Source organism: Salvelinus sp. IW2-2015, linkage group LG27 (assembly GCF_002910315.2).
Source record: "Salvelinus sp. IW2-2015 linkage group LG27, ASM291031v2, whole genome shotgun sequence".
NCBI lineage: Eukaryota > Metazoa > Chordata > Actinopteri > Salmoniformes > Salmonidae > Salvelinus > Salvelinus sp. IW2-2015.
In genome coordinates this window covers 14,004,337-14,020,476 of record NC_036867.1, presented here as the reverse complement: position 1 = coordinate 14,020,476, position 16,140 = coordinate 14,004,337, and the positions used below count along the sequence as shown (strand labels likewise).

General features: G+C 45.6%; 1 protein-coding gene across 2 annotated transcripts in view; it reads right to left on the bottom strand.

Moving 5' to 3' along the window:
* LOC111953819 (transmembrane protein 108) overlaps positions 1–16,140 on the bottom strand; it is a 72,181-nt gene that overhangs the window by 13,031 nt on the left and 43,010 nt on the right. Inside the window, exons 1-2 of one of the 2 annotated variants that reach the window (XM_023973329.2) lie at positions 13,673–13,997; positions 11,119–11,202 (exon numbers count right to left, since the gene is read on the bottom strand). In XM_023973329.2, coding sequence (XP_023829097.1) covers positions 11,119–11,158 — 40 coding nt within the window. In that variant the 5' untranslated portion in view covers positions 11,159–11,202; positions 13,673–13,997. Of the gene's footprint in view, positions 1–11,118; positions 11,203–13,672; positions 13,998–16,140 lie in introns of those variants that run through there. The other variant, XM_023973328.2, reaches the window with a different exon arrangement.

The following is a 16,140-nucleotide window of genomic DNA, read 5'->3' as shown; positions in this document are numbered from 1 at the left end:
CCCAAACCCAGATTAATCCATTGGACTGCTTGATTGGAAAGCGTGATTCATCACTCCAGAGAACTCCAGAGTTTCCACTGCTCCAAAGTCAATTGGCGGCGAGCTTTACACCACTCCAGCTGACGCTTGGCATTGCTCATTGGTGATCTTAGGCTTGTGTGCGGCTGCTCGGCCATGGAAACCCATTTAATGAAGCTCCCGAAGAACAGTTCTTGTGTTGACGTTGCGTCCAGAGACCGTTTGGAACTCGGTAGGGAGTGTTGCAACCGAGGACAGATGTTTCAACTTCACAATAACAGCATTACAGTTGACTGGGGCAGCACTAGCAGGGCATACATTTGACGACCTGACTTTTTGGAAAATCCTATGACGGTGCCACGTTGAAAGTCACTGAGCTCTTCAGTATGGGCCATTCTACTGCCAATGTTTGTCTATGGAGATTGCACGGCTGTGTGCTCGATTTTATACACCTGTCAGCAACGGGTGTGGTTGAAATAGCCAAATCCACTAACTTGAATGGATCTCCACTTACTTTCGGCCATGTAGTGTATATGTACAGATGGAGAAAAGAAAATATATAAATAAATTAAATAAGATAAGAATGATAAAGAAAAGAGAGTATAAGGACAAAGAAGGGTAATAAAGAGGGTGAAATACCACAAAAAACATAGTCACACCAGCACATGTCCACAATCTCAAACACTGTACTGATTACCCATCTTAACTCAGTCATCTACCAGTATTCAGCATCACACATTCCTATACACTCATTTCCCCCAGTCCAATAGGCGTTTAAACACAGCCTTCAACTCATAAATCATATTCCTCCCGATATGTGCGTGTCCTAAATTACATCCTATTCAAAAGTGGTGCACGTGGGGAATAGGGTGCCATTTAGGACACAGCTGCTCTGGCTCGCTAGGTACTGTATCAGAGGGTCCTCTCTCCTCTGCTTTCCATTTACCAAGCCTGTCTCATCCCTAATGCATAGAGGAGCCTACTCCAGACACTCCAGAGTGACCAATGACTGGGAGATAACACAGACAGGATAGTTTGATTTATGAATGGTGGTCTCAGAGAGATGGCCGTAAGGCAGGGAGACCATATGGTCTCACAGAAATAGTCTGACCCACCCCAGGAATATTTGCCTCATATTTTGGCCCATTGTTGATCTCTGGTGGTGGTATGTTCCACCCCGGTCTCCTCAACACATTATTACTGTATTCCATCCTCCAACATGCACAAACATACTAATACATATATACATGTCTCTCAGTCACATATAGGCTATCTATGGTTCCATTCACACAGAGTAGAATTGATTACTATATTATGTTGTCCATTGTGGGGGCTGTTAGTAAACCATAGCTACTATGTTGCTGCTATAGACTTACAGTAGCAGTTGTTCCGGAGCATTGTACTTCAGGAGTGTGATAGTGTGCAACACTGTTTGTCATGCAGTAGTCTGGCCTCAATCAAACCCTCAATCAGGATCTAATCCCCGCTATCACAACACTACCTGGCAACCCGGCCCTCGGTCGGTCGGGAAAAGCCTGGAAAATACATGCGCTCCGGCTCCGCGGACAACAAAATGGCAACAGAGTTTACATCCGTCGTACATACTTACACATGCTCCAGCAATACACTCCGCAGACACACACAACTCTGCACACGCCCATACATGCACCCACGCTTGCTCGCACACTGGTCCTCCTCATCTGCAATAAACATACTTATTAGTATTCATCTGGGAACTTGCTGATCATCATGTTTTATTGAGCAGCATATCTAAAATATTAAAGGAGGCAAAACACCTTTTAAGTTTGGTAACATCAAAACATGTTGCATGATGTTCCTTGTCAGCCCGAGGAATAGTCAATATTTAGTGAAGTGTCTAGATTACTTGTGTGGAAGGCTACAGTATGTGTGGTTGAGTTAATCAATCAATTGAAATACATCTAATCTTGAGAAGCATGTGCACACACATGCATTCACACACACACAAAAACACAGATGGGAAAGGGGGATACCTAGTCAGTTTTACAACAGAATGCCTTCAACTGAAATGTGTCTTCCGCATTTAACCCAACCCCTCTGAATCAGAGGTATAAAATGGTATTGATTCTCCATAATCTCAAACTCCCATTCTCCCTTTCTCTTCCATTTCATTGTGAATTTCCCTTCTCAGACAATAAAGATCTATTGAATTGAATTGAAATGTGTGTCTCTTCCGTACAGTAAGGTAAATGTGAGTATGCCTACTTATGACTGCACACAGGGCTGAAGGTTACGGAATACTAAGGACAACTACGATGGACCTCCAGTTATATCTGGGAGAGCCCTTCACCACTCATAACCCATGTCCTGCTTCTAAAGCTTCCCTGTGAAGACTGTGACTTAGTGTCCTAGGCCGCATCCCAAAATGGCAATATATTCCCTATATAGTGCTCTACTTTTGACCAGGTCCCAGTGCACTATGTAAGGATTACGGTGTCAATTGGGACTCAGCCGTGGTCAACTAAACTGCTGGCCTCCAATGCCCTCTAAGAGAGTGGACGCAGCATGTGTAAAGTATGGTGCTGTTTATGTCATGGAAGGCGGCACGGTGAGGCATGAACCTGATACAAACAGCAGTACATTACAATACAGAACAGAATAAAACAGCTCCCCAAGCATGTGGGATGGCATCCCACACCGAGCACTCCGTTCTGCCACCTCTGGTCTCTTGGTCCTCCTAACCCCACGGGAGGGCAGCTCCCGCTCAGCCCAGTCCAAGCTCTTCTCTGTCCTGGCACCCCAATGGTTGAACCAGCTTCCCCCTGAAGATGGGACAGCAGAGTCCCTGCCCTTCCGAAAAACACCTGAAACCCTACCTCTTCAAAGAGTATCTTAAATAATCCCCCTGCCTCACTTGCCCCCCCCAAAAATCCTGAACCAACACTTGCACTTGACCCCCCCCCCCCAGCTCTGACTTTTCTGATAGCTACATTATTGAGGAAAAGTGTACTTACTATGACTAGATATGTGGTTGTCTCTTAAGATGAATGCACTAACTGTAAGTCACTCAGGATGAGTCTGCTAAATGACTAAAATGTAAATACTGTTTCTGTCGAGTGGTTTTGTGTGTGTGTGTGTGTGTGTGTGTGTGTGTGTGTGTGTGTGTGTCTGTGTGTGTGTGTGTGTGTGTGTGTGTGTGTGTGTGTGTGTGTGTGGTGTGTGTTGCGTGCGTGCGTGCGTGTGTTCACAGGTATGGGCTTGTGTGTGTTTTATTTACTGATATGTGTGTGTGTACACTAATGTGTGTGTTTGTATGCGGCAGTGGGTTGAACTGGGTGTGGCAGATTGAGCCATGTAATTTGTCACAGAGCTCCTCTGGCTGGCTGATGAAGTGAATGAGTAAGCAGGACAAACACAGACAGAGAACTGGCTCTCTCCACCGTGGTACAGTGAGAGGAAATGAACTGGGAGTAAATGAACCAGTGAGATGATCGAGAGGCCAAGAAGAGTGAACAGGATTTTATTAACATCTATTATTGAGCGGGCTGAGATAAGATGGGAACATGAAAAGAGAGGGAGGAGGAGGAGGAGGAGACGCAAAGGAGGTAGCTGAGGAGAAAGATGTGAGGGAGAATAGTGGTGGATGTCTGTGGTGGTTGATGGATGAGGCTGAAGCAACAGTGGTCAGGGAAAGAGAGCCAACTGGTGTGGGAAAAGACATGTTCAGGCAATATATCATGTGTGTTTTGTGTGTGTGTGTGTGTGTGTGTGTGTGTGTGTGCGTGTGCGTGTTGCGTTGTGTGTGTGTGTGTGTGTGTGTGTGTGTGTGTGTGTGTGTGTGTAAATAAGCCCTTTGTTCCAAAACTCCAGAGGAAATTGTCTATTGTCTTCTCTTTCCTCATTCCTCTGTTTGGTTGAGATCCTCAAGCTAGTCTGGACTTGTCCACAAAGAGATTGCATTGGCACAGATGGGTTTGGGAATGTTTACTAGATAGATTTCATTGAGTTATTGAGGATTTGGTTTACAGTTGAAGTTGGAAGTTTACAATACACTTCGGTTGGAGTCATTAAAACTCGTTTTTCAACCACTCCACAAATTTCTTGTTAACGAACTATAGTTTTGGCAAGTCGGTTAGGACATCTACTTTGTGCATGACACAAGTAATTTTTTCCAACAATTGTTTACAGACAGATTATTTCACGTATAATTCACTGTATTCACAATTCCAGTGGGTCAGAAGTTTACATACACTAAGTTGACTGCGACTTTAAACAGCTTGGAACATTCCAGAAAATGTCATGGCTTTAGAAGCTTCTTGTTGGAGGTGGAGGTGTACCTGTGGATTGGAGTGTGTGTACCTGTGGATGTCAATCCCAGAACAACAGCAAAGAACTTGTGAAGATGCTGGAGGAAACAGGTAAAAAGTATCTATATCCACAGTAAAACGAGTCCTATATCGACATAACCTGAACGGCCGCTCAGCAAGGAAGAAGCCACTGCTCCAAAACCACCATAAAAAAGCCAGACTACGGTTTGCAACTGCACATGGGGACAAAGATCGTACTTTTTGGTGAAATGTCCTCTGGTCTGATGAAACAAAAGAGGGAGGCTTGCAAGCCGAAGAACACCATCCCAACCGTGAAGCACGGGGTGGCAGCATCATGTTGTGGGGGTGCTTTGCTGCAGGAGGGACTGGTGCACTTCACAAAATAGATGGCATCAGAGGCAGGAAAATGATGTGGATATATTGAAGCAACATCTCAACACATCAGTCAGGAAGTTAAAGCTTGGCCGCAAATGGGTCTTCCAAATGGACAATGACCCCAAGCATACTTCCAAAGTTGTGGCAAAAGGGCTTAAGGACAACAAAGTCAAGGTATTGGAGTGGCCATCACAAAGCCCTGACCTCAAAACTATAGAAAATTTGTGGGCAGAACTGAAAAAGTGTGTGCGAGCAAGGAGGCTACAAACCTGACTCAGTTACACCAGCTCTGTCAGGAGGAATGGGCCAAAATTCACCCAACTTATTGTGGGAAGCTTGTGGAAGGCTAAACGAAACGTTTGACCCAAGTTAAACAATTTAAAGGCAATGCTACAATACGATTGAGTGTATGTAAACTTCTGACCCACTGGGAATGTGATGAGCAAAATAAAAGCTGAAATAAATAATTCTCTCTACTATTATTCTGACATTTCACATTCTTAAAATAAAGTGGTGACCCTCACTGACCTAAGACAGGGAATTTTTACTAGGATTAAATGTCAGGAATTGTGAAAAACTGAGTTTAAAAGTATTTGGCTAAGGTGTATGTAAACTTCCGACTTCAACTGTACATGTAAAACGTAAGGTGGCTGAGGAGACGAATGACTGTTTCAGAGGAAATACAGTGGAGGACATATCGTCCTTGATCTTGACTCCATCTAACACAAGACAAAGGACACAGAGGTACTTGACTCGCTTTAAGGTTGCTTGTACATTTGAGTGAAAGACCTTGTCTCAACACCATAAGCCCTCCATCTCCAGGTCTAGGAAGGGGGCAGCTAACGCCGCTATCACAAGCTACAGCCTGCTAGAAAAACGAGGACAAGGTAAATATGACTGTTAAAATTACATTCTGATTTATGTCAGTGATATTAACCAAAAACCTATTTCCATTAACACAGTCCAGAGATTTATCATGGGGATGGGCAATTTATGCAGTAAACTTGCATAAGAAGCTAGTGATATTAATGTATAAGTCCTCCATTGATGAGATGGAGGGAAATGGAACATTAATAAATCATATGGCTGGCTGCTGCGTCTTGTGCACTTGATCCAATAGCCTTGTCCCCATCTCTCTGTCCCCGTTCCATCATTCAGTATTAGAGTCAAGGGCCTAGAAAGCCAAGATGGCTGCTCGGGGCATAGGATGTTATTGAGTTTGAGGCCTAGTGAAATTAATGCATCCTAATGGAGAAAATTATAAAATCCTCAACATTCAGCCACATCCTCATTGGTCAATCTTTACTCAAGCTACCAAGGCTACACTCTTTTTAAAAAAAAGGTGCTATCTAGAACCTAAATTGTGTTTTCGGCTGTCCCCCCTAGCAGAACCCTTTTTGGTTCCAGGTAAAAACCCTTTCCACAGAAGGTTCGATGTGGAACCCAAAAGAGTTCTACTTAGAGCCAAAAAGGGTTCTCCTTTGGGGACAGCCCAAATAACATTTTTTTTTACAGAGTGTACCAACTGGTGTAGGGGGATAATAGTGTGAGATGTAGCCTACACTACTGCATCCTATATCCACCAGACCAGGCTAATCAATCATAGAAGAGAATCCACTTAGTGTGTGTAGTGGAGAACAGATCAGTGGATATCCCTCGCCTGGCTATGTGATCAATCCTGAGAGAGAGATTCTCTCTCTCTCTCTCTCTCTCTCTCTCTCTCTCTCTCTCTCTCTCTCTCTCTCTCTCTCTCTCCTCTAACTCTCCTGCTCTCTCGCTCTCTGAAGGAGAAATCTCTAGTCTGCCTATGTGGCAGGAGTCTCAGCCCAGTTGTGCTGCATCATCAGTAGTCGGTCGGTCAGTCACAGCGTTTCATTTAGCAAATCCCAGGAAATCTGACATTCCCCAAAATAGGTCCTATAATACGCAGCATCCTCCATCGACAACATTCAATCCCCGGTGGCTGTTCTGCAGGCGCTATTTCTAAACTGTACAGTAAGCCTACGTCCAAATAGGCACAGATCACAGGCACAGCACAGTTTACCCTCCCCAAATCCTCACCTTCACCATTAGTAGGTCAAATCACTAAACTGAACTAAGATCAGTGTCTAAGGGGCAACTTCTCCAAGCATAACACGCACATCATTCACTGTGATGCCACAGGTGCAGATAATCATATTATCACATCATTAGCTGCTGGTGTATAGGCTAAACATGCATGGGTTGATATTGTATTGTAAACACTGTGGGCACTGATGCATAGCAGTTAGCGATTAAGGATGCCCTCACCGCCCAGTCCCCTATGGACTGTGTTAAGGCTTGTTTATACTAATTGCTAATATGGTGCGCCGCGGATGCTAAGTCCATGGGATCCTCTGTGAGTCCACACGGGAGGTAGGAGGGTTGTCTCTACAGCATCGATCAGAATACCAATAAGCTTCCATCTCAAATCTCACAAAACTCAAACTACACATGCACACACACACACGCACACACACAAACATAGCCAGCAGCATACCACCCTGCATCCCACTGCTTGCTTGCTTCTGAAGCTAAGCAGGGTTGGTCCTGGTCGGTCATCCCAATGCCAAGGGCATCCCAATGCCCAGGGCAGTGATTGGGGACATTGCCCTGTGTACCGTGCCGTCTTTTGGATGGGACGCTAAATTGGTGTCCTGACTCTCTGTGGTCACTAAAGATCCCATGGCACTTATGGTAAGAGTAGGGGTGTTAACCCCGGGGTCCTGGCAAGATACCCATATCTGTCCCTCAAACCATCACGGTCACCTAATCATCCCCAGCTTACAATTGGTCATTCCTCTCCCTTGTAACTATTCCCCAGGTTGCTGCTGTAAATGAGAATGTGTTATCAGTCAACTTACCAGGTAAAATAAGAGTTAAATAAAAACACACAAACACTCAGCTCATATTTGTAAATAAAGCTTGACGGAGCCGAATGAAAGTAGATGTTGGGCTTCTTTTGACGATGTGATTTGTTGAGAAGAGCCTGTGCATTTAACCTCATCTTTAACATGCTATCTGAACAGACCAGATCAACAGATCAAACTGATGAGATTCTTCACAGCAGGGGCACAAAAAGCCCCTTATCCCCAGTCAGACCTGTGGTGGGATTTGATTAACAAGCCTGTCCATGCTATTCCAATTATGACCTAGCTGCAGTAGTCAATAGGTGTTACTGATGTCACCTACAGTACAGCATGTGATCTGACAGTTGATTGGTGAGGAGGTTGTATTGGTATTCATAAGTCACTCTGGATAAGAAAAACATTTCCACTCATCAAAACAAGGGACTGGTTTTCCATTCGTTTTCCAGTTTAATCCTCAGTATGGGTCCGGGGGATATACAATGGGATGAGGGCCAAATAATAAGCAAAAAAAAAAAATGTAAACAGCATCTCTCCTTAAAGTTCAATACATTTATTCAAACATACTTATTTCTAGCAGCTATGTGCAATCAACCTTAATGAACTCTGTTTTCAAGTTAGGAACTATTCTTGAAAAACAATTGTTTTCAGTCGGGAATTAAACAAACTGTCAGTCAGAGGTGTAAAGAGAGTGCATCTTTAAAAGTGGCGTAAACAGACAAATTCCACTGGTCTGCTGGTTGGGTGTGCCCGGCCCGCCTGCCAATCTATGGGGGAGAGTGGTTATCCCAGGGGGCTGAGGGATAGATGGGGCACATCCTGTGGACCGCTGGGACTAGGGATGTGGGTTAGGGCGGCACAGACGTGAGCTCTGAGAGAGTCTATGGTACCGTTCCAAATAGTACCCTAATAGTACCCTATTCCCTACTTAGTGCACTACTTTTTTTAAACAAGCGTTAACACAGTCCATGGGGGACTGGGCGGTGAGGGCATCCTTAATCGCTAACTGCTATACATCAGTGCCCACAAAACTAGTACACTATATAGGGAATAGGGTGCCAGTTGGGACTCATCCTATCACACAGTGGGATAATGTCTTCCTGTTTGAATGTTCTGTAAAGCTTGTCAGATTAGGTTACCCCCCCCCCCCCCCCCCACACACACTTTTTACAACACGGACATGTTTATCCCAGATCCCATATCCACGCTGTCAGAGAACTGAGGACTGAGAGACAAGGAGGATAGAAAGGCCCTCTGATGTTTACTGGGGTATTGATTTAGTAGGACAGTAGTTGCCTGGTTGACTGGGGGCTGTAACAGCAACTGGGCCACAGGGCCAGGTCCGGTCCGGTCGGTTCAAACAGGAAGGAAAGACATAAACTAGGAAGTTATTCGGGCTCTGGGGAGAACATTGAGTCACGAAGGCTGAGAAAAACAACGCAATAAAGTAGACCGGCAGCACTGTACCGCTCACACATAATGTATAAGTTATTCAAGATATTACGGCGGTGTTATGACATTATTACAAGCACAATCTAGTGCCACAATAGAACCCAACCAAAAGGCGAGGAGCGCGGCCCTGCAACTCAGATTAGGGAGATTTCTCATAGCTTGCAAATCACTCTAAACACTCTCACAGATAAGCATTTTACGAGCTGACGTCACAATGTAATTTGCACCTGAGTCAAGGAGATGGAAGGAATTGCCGTACTTGGAAGGAATTGGATTGAGGACAGAGGGCAAAACAAACGTTTTCTGAAAATAAACAGGCAATCTTCTGTAGCTTCAGGTGGGCCTGTACAGACAACCATGTTGAGTCAGACAGACATGGAAGGGAAGAGAGAGAACAGAGAAGAAAAAACACCACAGGAAAGGAGGATTGGGACCAAAGGAAATGGGAGTATAGTGTGATAATATCATATCATCCCACTCTCCGTTCTCTCTGAAACCCCTCTCCAAAACCAACACTATAGGCCAACTCATAAAATGAACAAAAATGAACTCCCAAGAATTCTCAATGAGCATTGTTCAATTCAGTTGAAATTCACCCAAACTCTGGTTTATATTACGATCATTTTATTTGTCTATTTATTTATTTGTCCAACCTAAACTTGACTTATACCTTATCCGAAAGACACACATACACAGGTTGGAGAGGGGGCTCCCACACTGGGCACCCATGGAGCAATTGTTGTGGTGGGTTAAGTGCCTTGCTCAAGGACACAATGGCAGGCAATGGCATCTAGAATTTGATACCAGCAGACCCCACCAGATCCGGGATTCGAACTGGCAACCTCCAGTTGCTACAGTAGCTCGCCTCTCTAACCGCTAGGCTACATGCCGCCGCTGGCAGGTACAGGCCAGAATGAGAAATGAGAATAGTCTGTTCTACAGAAAGGCAGCAGGAGTCTCTGGTGGGCTTCTCTGTCTAGACACAAGAACAAGGTACCTAGGCTACCCCCCAAATAGCACTCTATTCCCTATATAGTGTAGTACTTTTGAACAGGGTAGTGCAATATATAGGCAATAGGGTGACATTTAGGATGCAGGGAGTTGCGTGTGAAGAGTCTGGGGAGAGGCAGGCCACAGCTGTGACTCACACAGCACATCTAAGTGAAAAATATCACCTGGACGGTCAATGTTGGGTTCCACAGAAAACTGATGAGACCTCTCAAAAAGAGGCGACAGATCATTTGGTACGAAGAACCACACGGTACCAAAAACAAACTGCAATATGAAACAAATAATCATCTCATTCTATAATTTCACATATCCTACATTTCTAAGAAAGGTTCTAAGAAATAGTTTCCTTTCCAAAGGTTCCATTATTTCCGTGGCTGTACCCTCTTCTTGAGTATACAACAGCATATCCTATAGGAGGCCTCCTGAGGAGTCAACGACCTTCGTGTATCTGCTATGTGATATGATTGAGTTAGATTAGTCAGGCCCAGCCTTTAACCTCGCTGCTCTGTTCTGGGCCATGGGGCACAGGGTGAATCATATCATAGTAGAGATGAGCAACCTGCTCCACTAACAGCCTGTGGTAATGTCAGTGGTTCAGCCTGACCCCATGTTCCACATTCTGCTCTGGACACCTGCCAGACAATCACACCACTTCCCCCCCTGAACCTGCTAATATTCTTAGAACAGCATATACTGTATGACATGATTATGTAACACAGAGGTAGATAAGGATGATTAACACACTGCAAGTACAATACCTGTTCTCTGTCTACCTGGAACCGGCTGAGACTGTGTTTTGAAGGTCCTTTTCTTGTAGCTGTTATCAGCACTGTTATTGTGCCCTCACTTTAGCTGTTTTCTGTCTTACTGGACTCTATTCTACTGTGCCCTTACCTGTGGCTAATGTGCAGTTTTACAAGTTTGGCTAATGTACAGTAAGCCCGTAGCTTAGCTGTGCTGTTCGTATTGAACTGTAGTTATGTCACGTGTGCTATGAGTGTCCGTAATGCGCCGTATGTGATTCGACTGTATCCTATCTCAGCCATGAGGACCCAGCCATGTCTACTCACTCAGCAGCTGGCGGCGCAGGACCTGCAGGCTTCTCTTCATGGTATCATGTGGTCCGGCTCCTCCTCCACAGTGCTCATGGTTCTCTGTGGAACACAACCAGACCAGAGAGACAGACTGAGATACTGCACCGCGGTCAGGAAGCACGGTCAGATACTGATGTGATTAGGTGAGGACATAGGGGGGGAGAGAGAGCGGGGGAGAGAGAGAGAAATAAAGAAGAGAGAGCGAGAGAGAGAAAGAGAGAGAGAGGGAAAGAGAGAGGAAGAGAGAGAGAGAGAAAGAGAGAGCGAGAGAGAGAGAGAGAGAGCGATTGATCACATAGCCAGGTGAGGGGCTATCCATTGAGAGAGACAGAGAGAGAGAGACAGGACGGACAGAGAAACAGAAATAGAGAGAAAAATACAGCCAGTGACAGACCAGGACAGACAAGACAGTGTTTACAATTCCCAGTCAGGTCACAAACAGGAAAGAACTCAACAAGTATCGAAAAAACATCCCCTCTGACAACAATAATAAATATTCACCATGACAGGCATAAATACTTAGCCATGGAAAAGTAACATAAATCAAGGTTGGATTAGACCATTAATGTACAGGGTGGTCATTGTGTATTTGGCTCCTGAATACTGGCTATGTATGAAATTCAGTACGCTGCACTCACTGCCTAGGCTGGTCAGTAAAACCAATCATGGGTCATTAAACATTGATCAGTAGGGCGTGTAGTGTACTGAGCTATATATCACTAGAGTGTATGCTAACTTCCACGGGTAGTCTTTAGAAGTGACAGAACCTTGATAAATGAAAGGAAGGCCCACACGCGCGAGCTGTGCGCACACACAAATTATTTTCACCTCTGGAAAAGCTTGCGTGTGTGTGTATGTGTGTAGTGTGTGTATGGTGTGTGTGTGTGTGTGTGTGTGTGTGTGTGTGTGTGTGTGTGTGTGTGTGTGTGTGTGTGTGTGTGTGTGTGTGTGTGTGTGTGTGTGTGGTGTGTGTGTGTGTGGGTGTGGGTAGAGAGAGAGATTGTATTTCATGTGTTGCCCTGTCTTTGGGAAATAAACACACCTGCACTTCCCCTAAGGTGAATCTCCAATGCATAAATAATCTTGGTGGCGTGGCGAGTGTGAATTGGATTTGTGCCCCCCTAGGACGACGGGGTCTGGATGTGGGCAACCTGTGGATACGTCCCAAATGGCACCCTGTTTCTATATTGTGCACCACTTTTGACCAGAACCCTATGGGCCCTGGTCAAAAGTAGTGCCACTATAAAGGGAAAAAGGTTCCATTCGAGACGTACCCTGTGTTTCTCTGAAAGCAACGGCAATGAGAGGGGAAAGGATAAGCAACACAAGCACAGCAGCACTGATCATTTCATAATGTATTGTTCCTTATCGAAAATAATCACCTTCATAAAAGACTGGATTGAAATACGCACGCTGCAGGCTGCAACTCAATCCGCCTATACCAGTCATATTGATATTTGGCCAGTCGAATGCCAAAACAAGAGACTGGCCCACTGTGAAAATGCCAATTTTGGGCAATTTCACTGGGGTGTCTCTCTCCTCTTTTCTCTCCCCCTCCTTTCCCTCTCTTTTTTCTCTCTCTCTCTTCCCACGCTCCCTCATCTCCCCCTCCTCTCCACTCCTTCTCTCTCTCTTCCTCTCTCTCTCTCCTCTCTTCTCCTCTCTCTCTCTCTCTATCTCTCTCTCTCCCCCCCTGCTCTCTACCTCTCCACCTCTTTCTAAGGTTGCATTAGCATCATGCTCCAGGGCTAATGAGCGGAGTGGCGGTGAGTGTTTAAGGAGTGCAGCTGAGCCTCTCCAGTGTCCACAGTGATTCCACATCATCGCCCGTACTGGCTACCAGACTACCTTTCATTCACACAGGGCAGAGGAGGTGGAAGAGGAGGAGGGGGGGGGAGAGAAGGAGGAGGGGTGAGCGGTGAATCATATCCACCTGTTATGATGGCACATTAGCTACAGGTGCGTGCCACGACTTGTCCATACACAGAGAGAGCGGGAGCGAGAGAGCGAGAGCGGGATATGTGGAGAGGCTGTGGATTTAACTACGATAGAGGAAAGGAGAGTATGGGAAAAGCCCCTCAGACCCCGGCAAAGTTCAGCTGGACACAGAGAGTTAGAGAGAGAGATGATGTATTACGTCCTTAAAGTCCAGGAGCTGGATAGGACAAATAGTCCAGAAACAGAGGATTTCGTCCGGGTAGCTGTTTGAAATATGACTCAAGATACCTACCCAAAGATGTAAACACGGTGAGTAAATCACCAATCAACACAGATACCGTTGGTCTGTGTGTTTTCTGTAATGTCAGGGACAGCTAGCAGCTCCATGGTATTCCAGCATTTTACAGGAGAATAACAAACGAACCACTGCATGGCAACTGACACACACACGCAGAGCGTGGCCATTGCCATGACAACCCTAATAGTACATTGTATTCAAATCTCCTTGCCGAGGACAAATGGGACTCCATCAGAGAATTTTTTTAAATAATCCCATCATTTCTAAGAGAGAAAGACTAAATAAAGCACTCACCATTGGGACTGGGAAAATATGACTTTCAGAAACAATCCCTCTCCTCATAGCAACGCAGCGGTCTTTGTGTTTGGGCTCATGTTGACAGCCCTTTGGGTCCCCAAAATGCCTTTGCTGCTGCTGCGACTTGGAGAGTGCAGCTCTGAATAGTGAAACTGGAGGGGCGCACAGAGTTTAAGCCCCAGCCAAGGTCACTCGAGACGGGGTAATGAAATAAATCTGTCACTCTGTCTCCACCAGGGTGCAAGCGCGCAAGGATAACAATGCCTTTACATTTTGGACTTCCCTCTATTTTACTGTAGGGGTCTAGCGTCTAAGGATCTGGCTCGATGCCTGCATGAAGCTGCACCTTCCATAACGAAGGAGGAAAGAGGGCGAGGAAGGAGGGAGTAAGGGAGTCACTGAACGAGTGGACAGGGCTGTGCTCTCATAACAACCCACAGATAACCCAAAGACCTAATCACACTCTTTTATGGGAGCAGATATTTTCCTCCCTCCAATGCAATGTTCTCACGGCTAGGTTCATCTGCTGGTTCCAGCTGCATTTGAATGAACACACTGTCTCAAATGGCACCCTAAGGGCACTACTTTTGACCAGGGCCCTACGGGTTCGGTCAAAAGTAGTGCACTGTGTCGGGAATAGGGTGCCATTTGGGAGGCAAGCACTGTCTATCTGTGAAGGCGGTCGGGAAATGGAGACATGCTCCTGAATTCCTTACACAGATTCATGGAGTCAAATCTCAGTCATAAAGTAAGACAAATCTGAGAAAATGTGGAGGTGTTACATTGACTTCTTTCTTTCTTTCAGATAGCTGAAAAAAGTTATAGAGGTAACAACTTTCCCATTTCTCCACCATTTTAATATCCAAACTCACTGTGGAGTTATAAATAGGTCCATTTACAGTAAGGCCACCATGGCAGCCCCAGAGGACAAACAATGTGTCAGTCCCAAATTGCATCCTATTCTCTATATAGTACACTCTCTACAGTGCACTACCCATAGGACTCTAGTCAAAAGTAGTGCACTATAAAGGGAATAGTGTGCCATTTTGGAAACAGACCAGTTAACATTAGAGGAGTGGATTTACAGTGGACCTCATTGGCATAATCTCAAGGGATTCGGTGATTGCAACAACACCGTGATGTCTATCTTGATCTCCTCCTCCCAGCAGACCAGACAAAAGTGAGGCGCCTTCATGGCGTTCACCCTTTGATTATGTTTCTTTCGCTCCTTTGATGGGAATCAGTAAACAGTTCCTGATACCTCCTCACACGTCAAGCCTTGTCTCTCCATGTGTTTCCTGTGCTGTTGTTGTTGGGGCATTGGGGCCTCAGAGGGCCTCAGTTTGGGCTGTGGTGACTTAGTAGTGCTGAGTAGTGATGTCTCTGGGGCCCCTCCTCCCTTGCCTTCCTCCCCTCAGTCTTACTTGTCCTATTAGTGACCTCACAGTAGACCAAAGGCTGCTGGGCTTTCATAACAGGAATTCAAGTAAGACCCTGCTGAGGCTGATCCCCACTGGGCAATAGACCAGGGGCCTGATTACAATGAACAATTCCATTATGAAACAAATAACACTTATTCTTCAAGCATGAGCCACAACAACAGCTGGGGCCAGTGAGCAGTGACTCAACCACAGAGCAGCCGATTGGTTGTTGGTGCCCCTGGAGTACTGCTGCGATCACTTAATTGGCTGGCCAGTCAGACAAAACAAATGTAATGTTTACTACAGTATCGATTTGCTCCAATAACGGTGTCCGATGATATAGCACCAGGTATTTACCACAAGCTCTAAAGAAAGAAAGTATTGGTTCTTCAGTATCCCATTGCTCCTCTCCACCACGCCAAATGTGTATCTGCAGGATGCTATGGTGCTGAGTCACTGTCAGTGCTGTGAGTGGACGCTGCCGACCATGGCCCTGATGGCAGGATGAGTTGCGGTTGCTGTGTCATGCAGGCTGGTGGCGGTTGGTGTCGGCTGCGCGGGTCATCAATCAGCGCCACCAAGTTCCCCCCACCCCTGCCGCCCAGCTAGTACATGGCAGGCCATTAAAAGGAGTGTCAGCATGACGTTCACCCCACCACAGGGGGGAGGTGGGAACATATCATTACTTCCTGTCACCCTCACTGACTAACTGGTCTGGCTACATGAGTCTCTTACCTCTTACATAATCATTGGGGATTCTCACATACTGTGCTGCACTGTCTGTCTGTCTGTGTGCTTGTCTGCACATCTCCAAAACAAGTCCACACCCTTTAGAGTAAATGGATAGAAAGGAGTAGAAACAGCTGTTTTATAACGTTGCTATAGTCCCCTCATAAGCGGCTCGTATGTAGCAACTCTGTCCTAATCGTACAAGAAGCGTATCGTAATAGCCACAGTAATTAGTGCGCAAAATGCCTCTGCACGAACATTAATCACCAAGAGACACCACTGCCATAAAACACAACTGTTACAACCCTGTTCCAC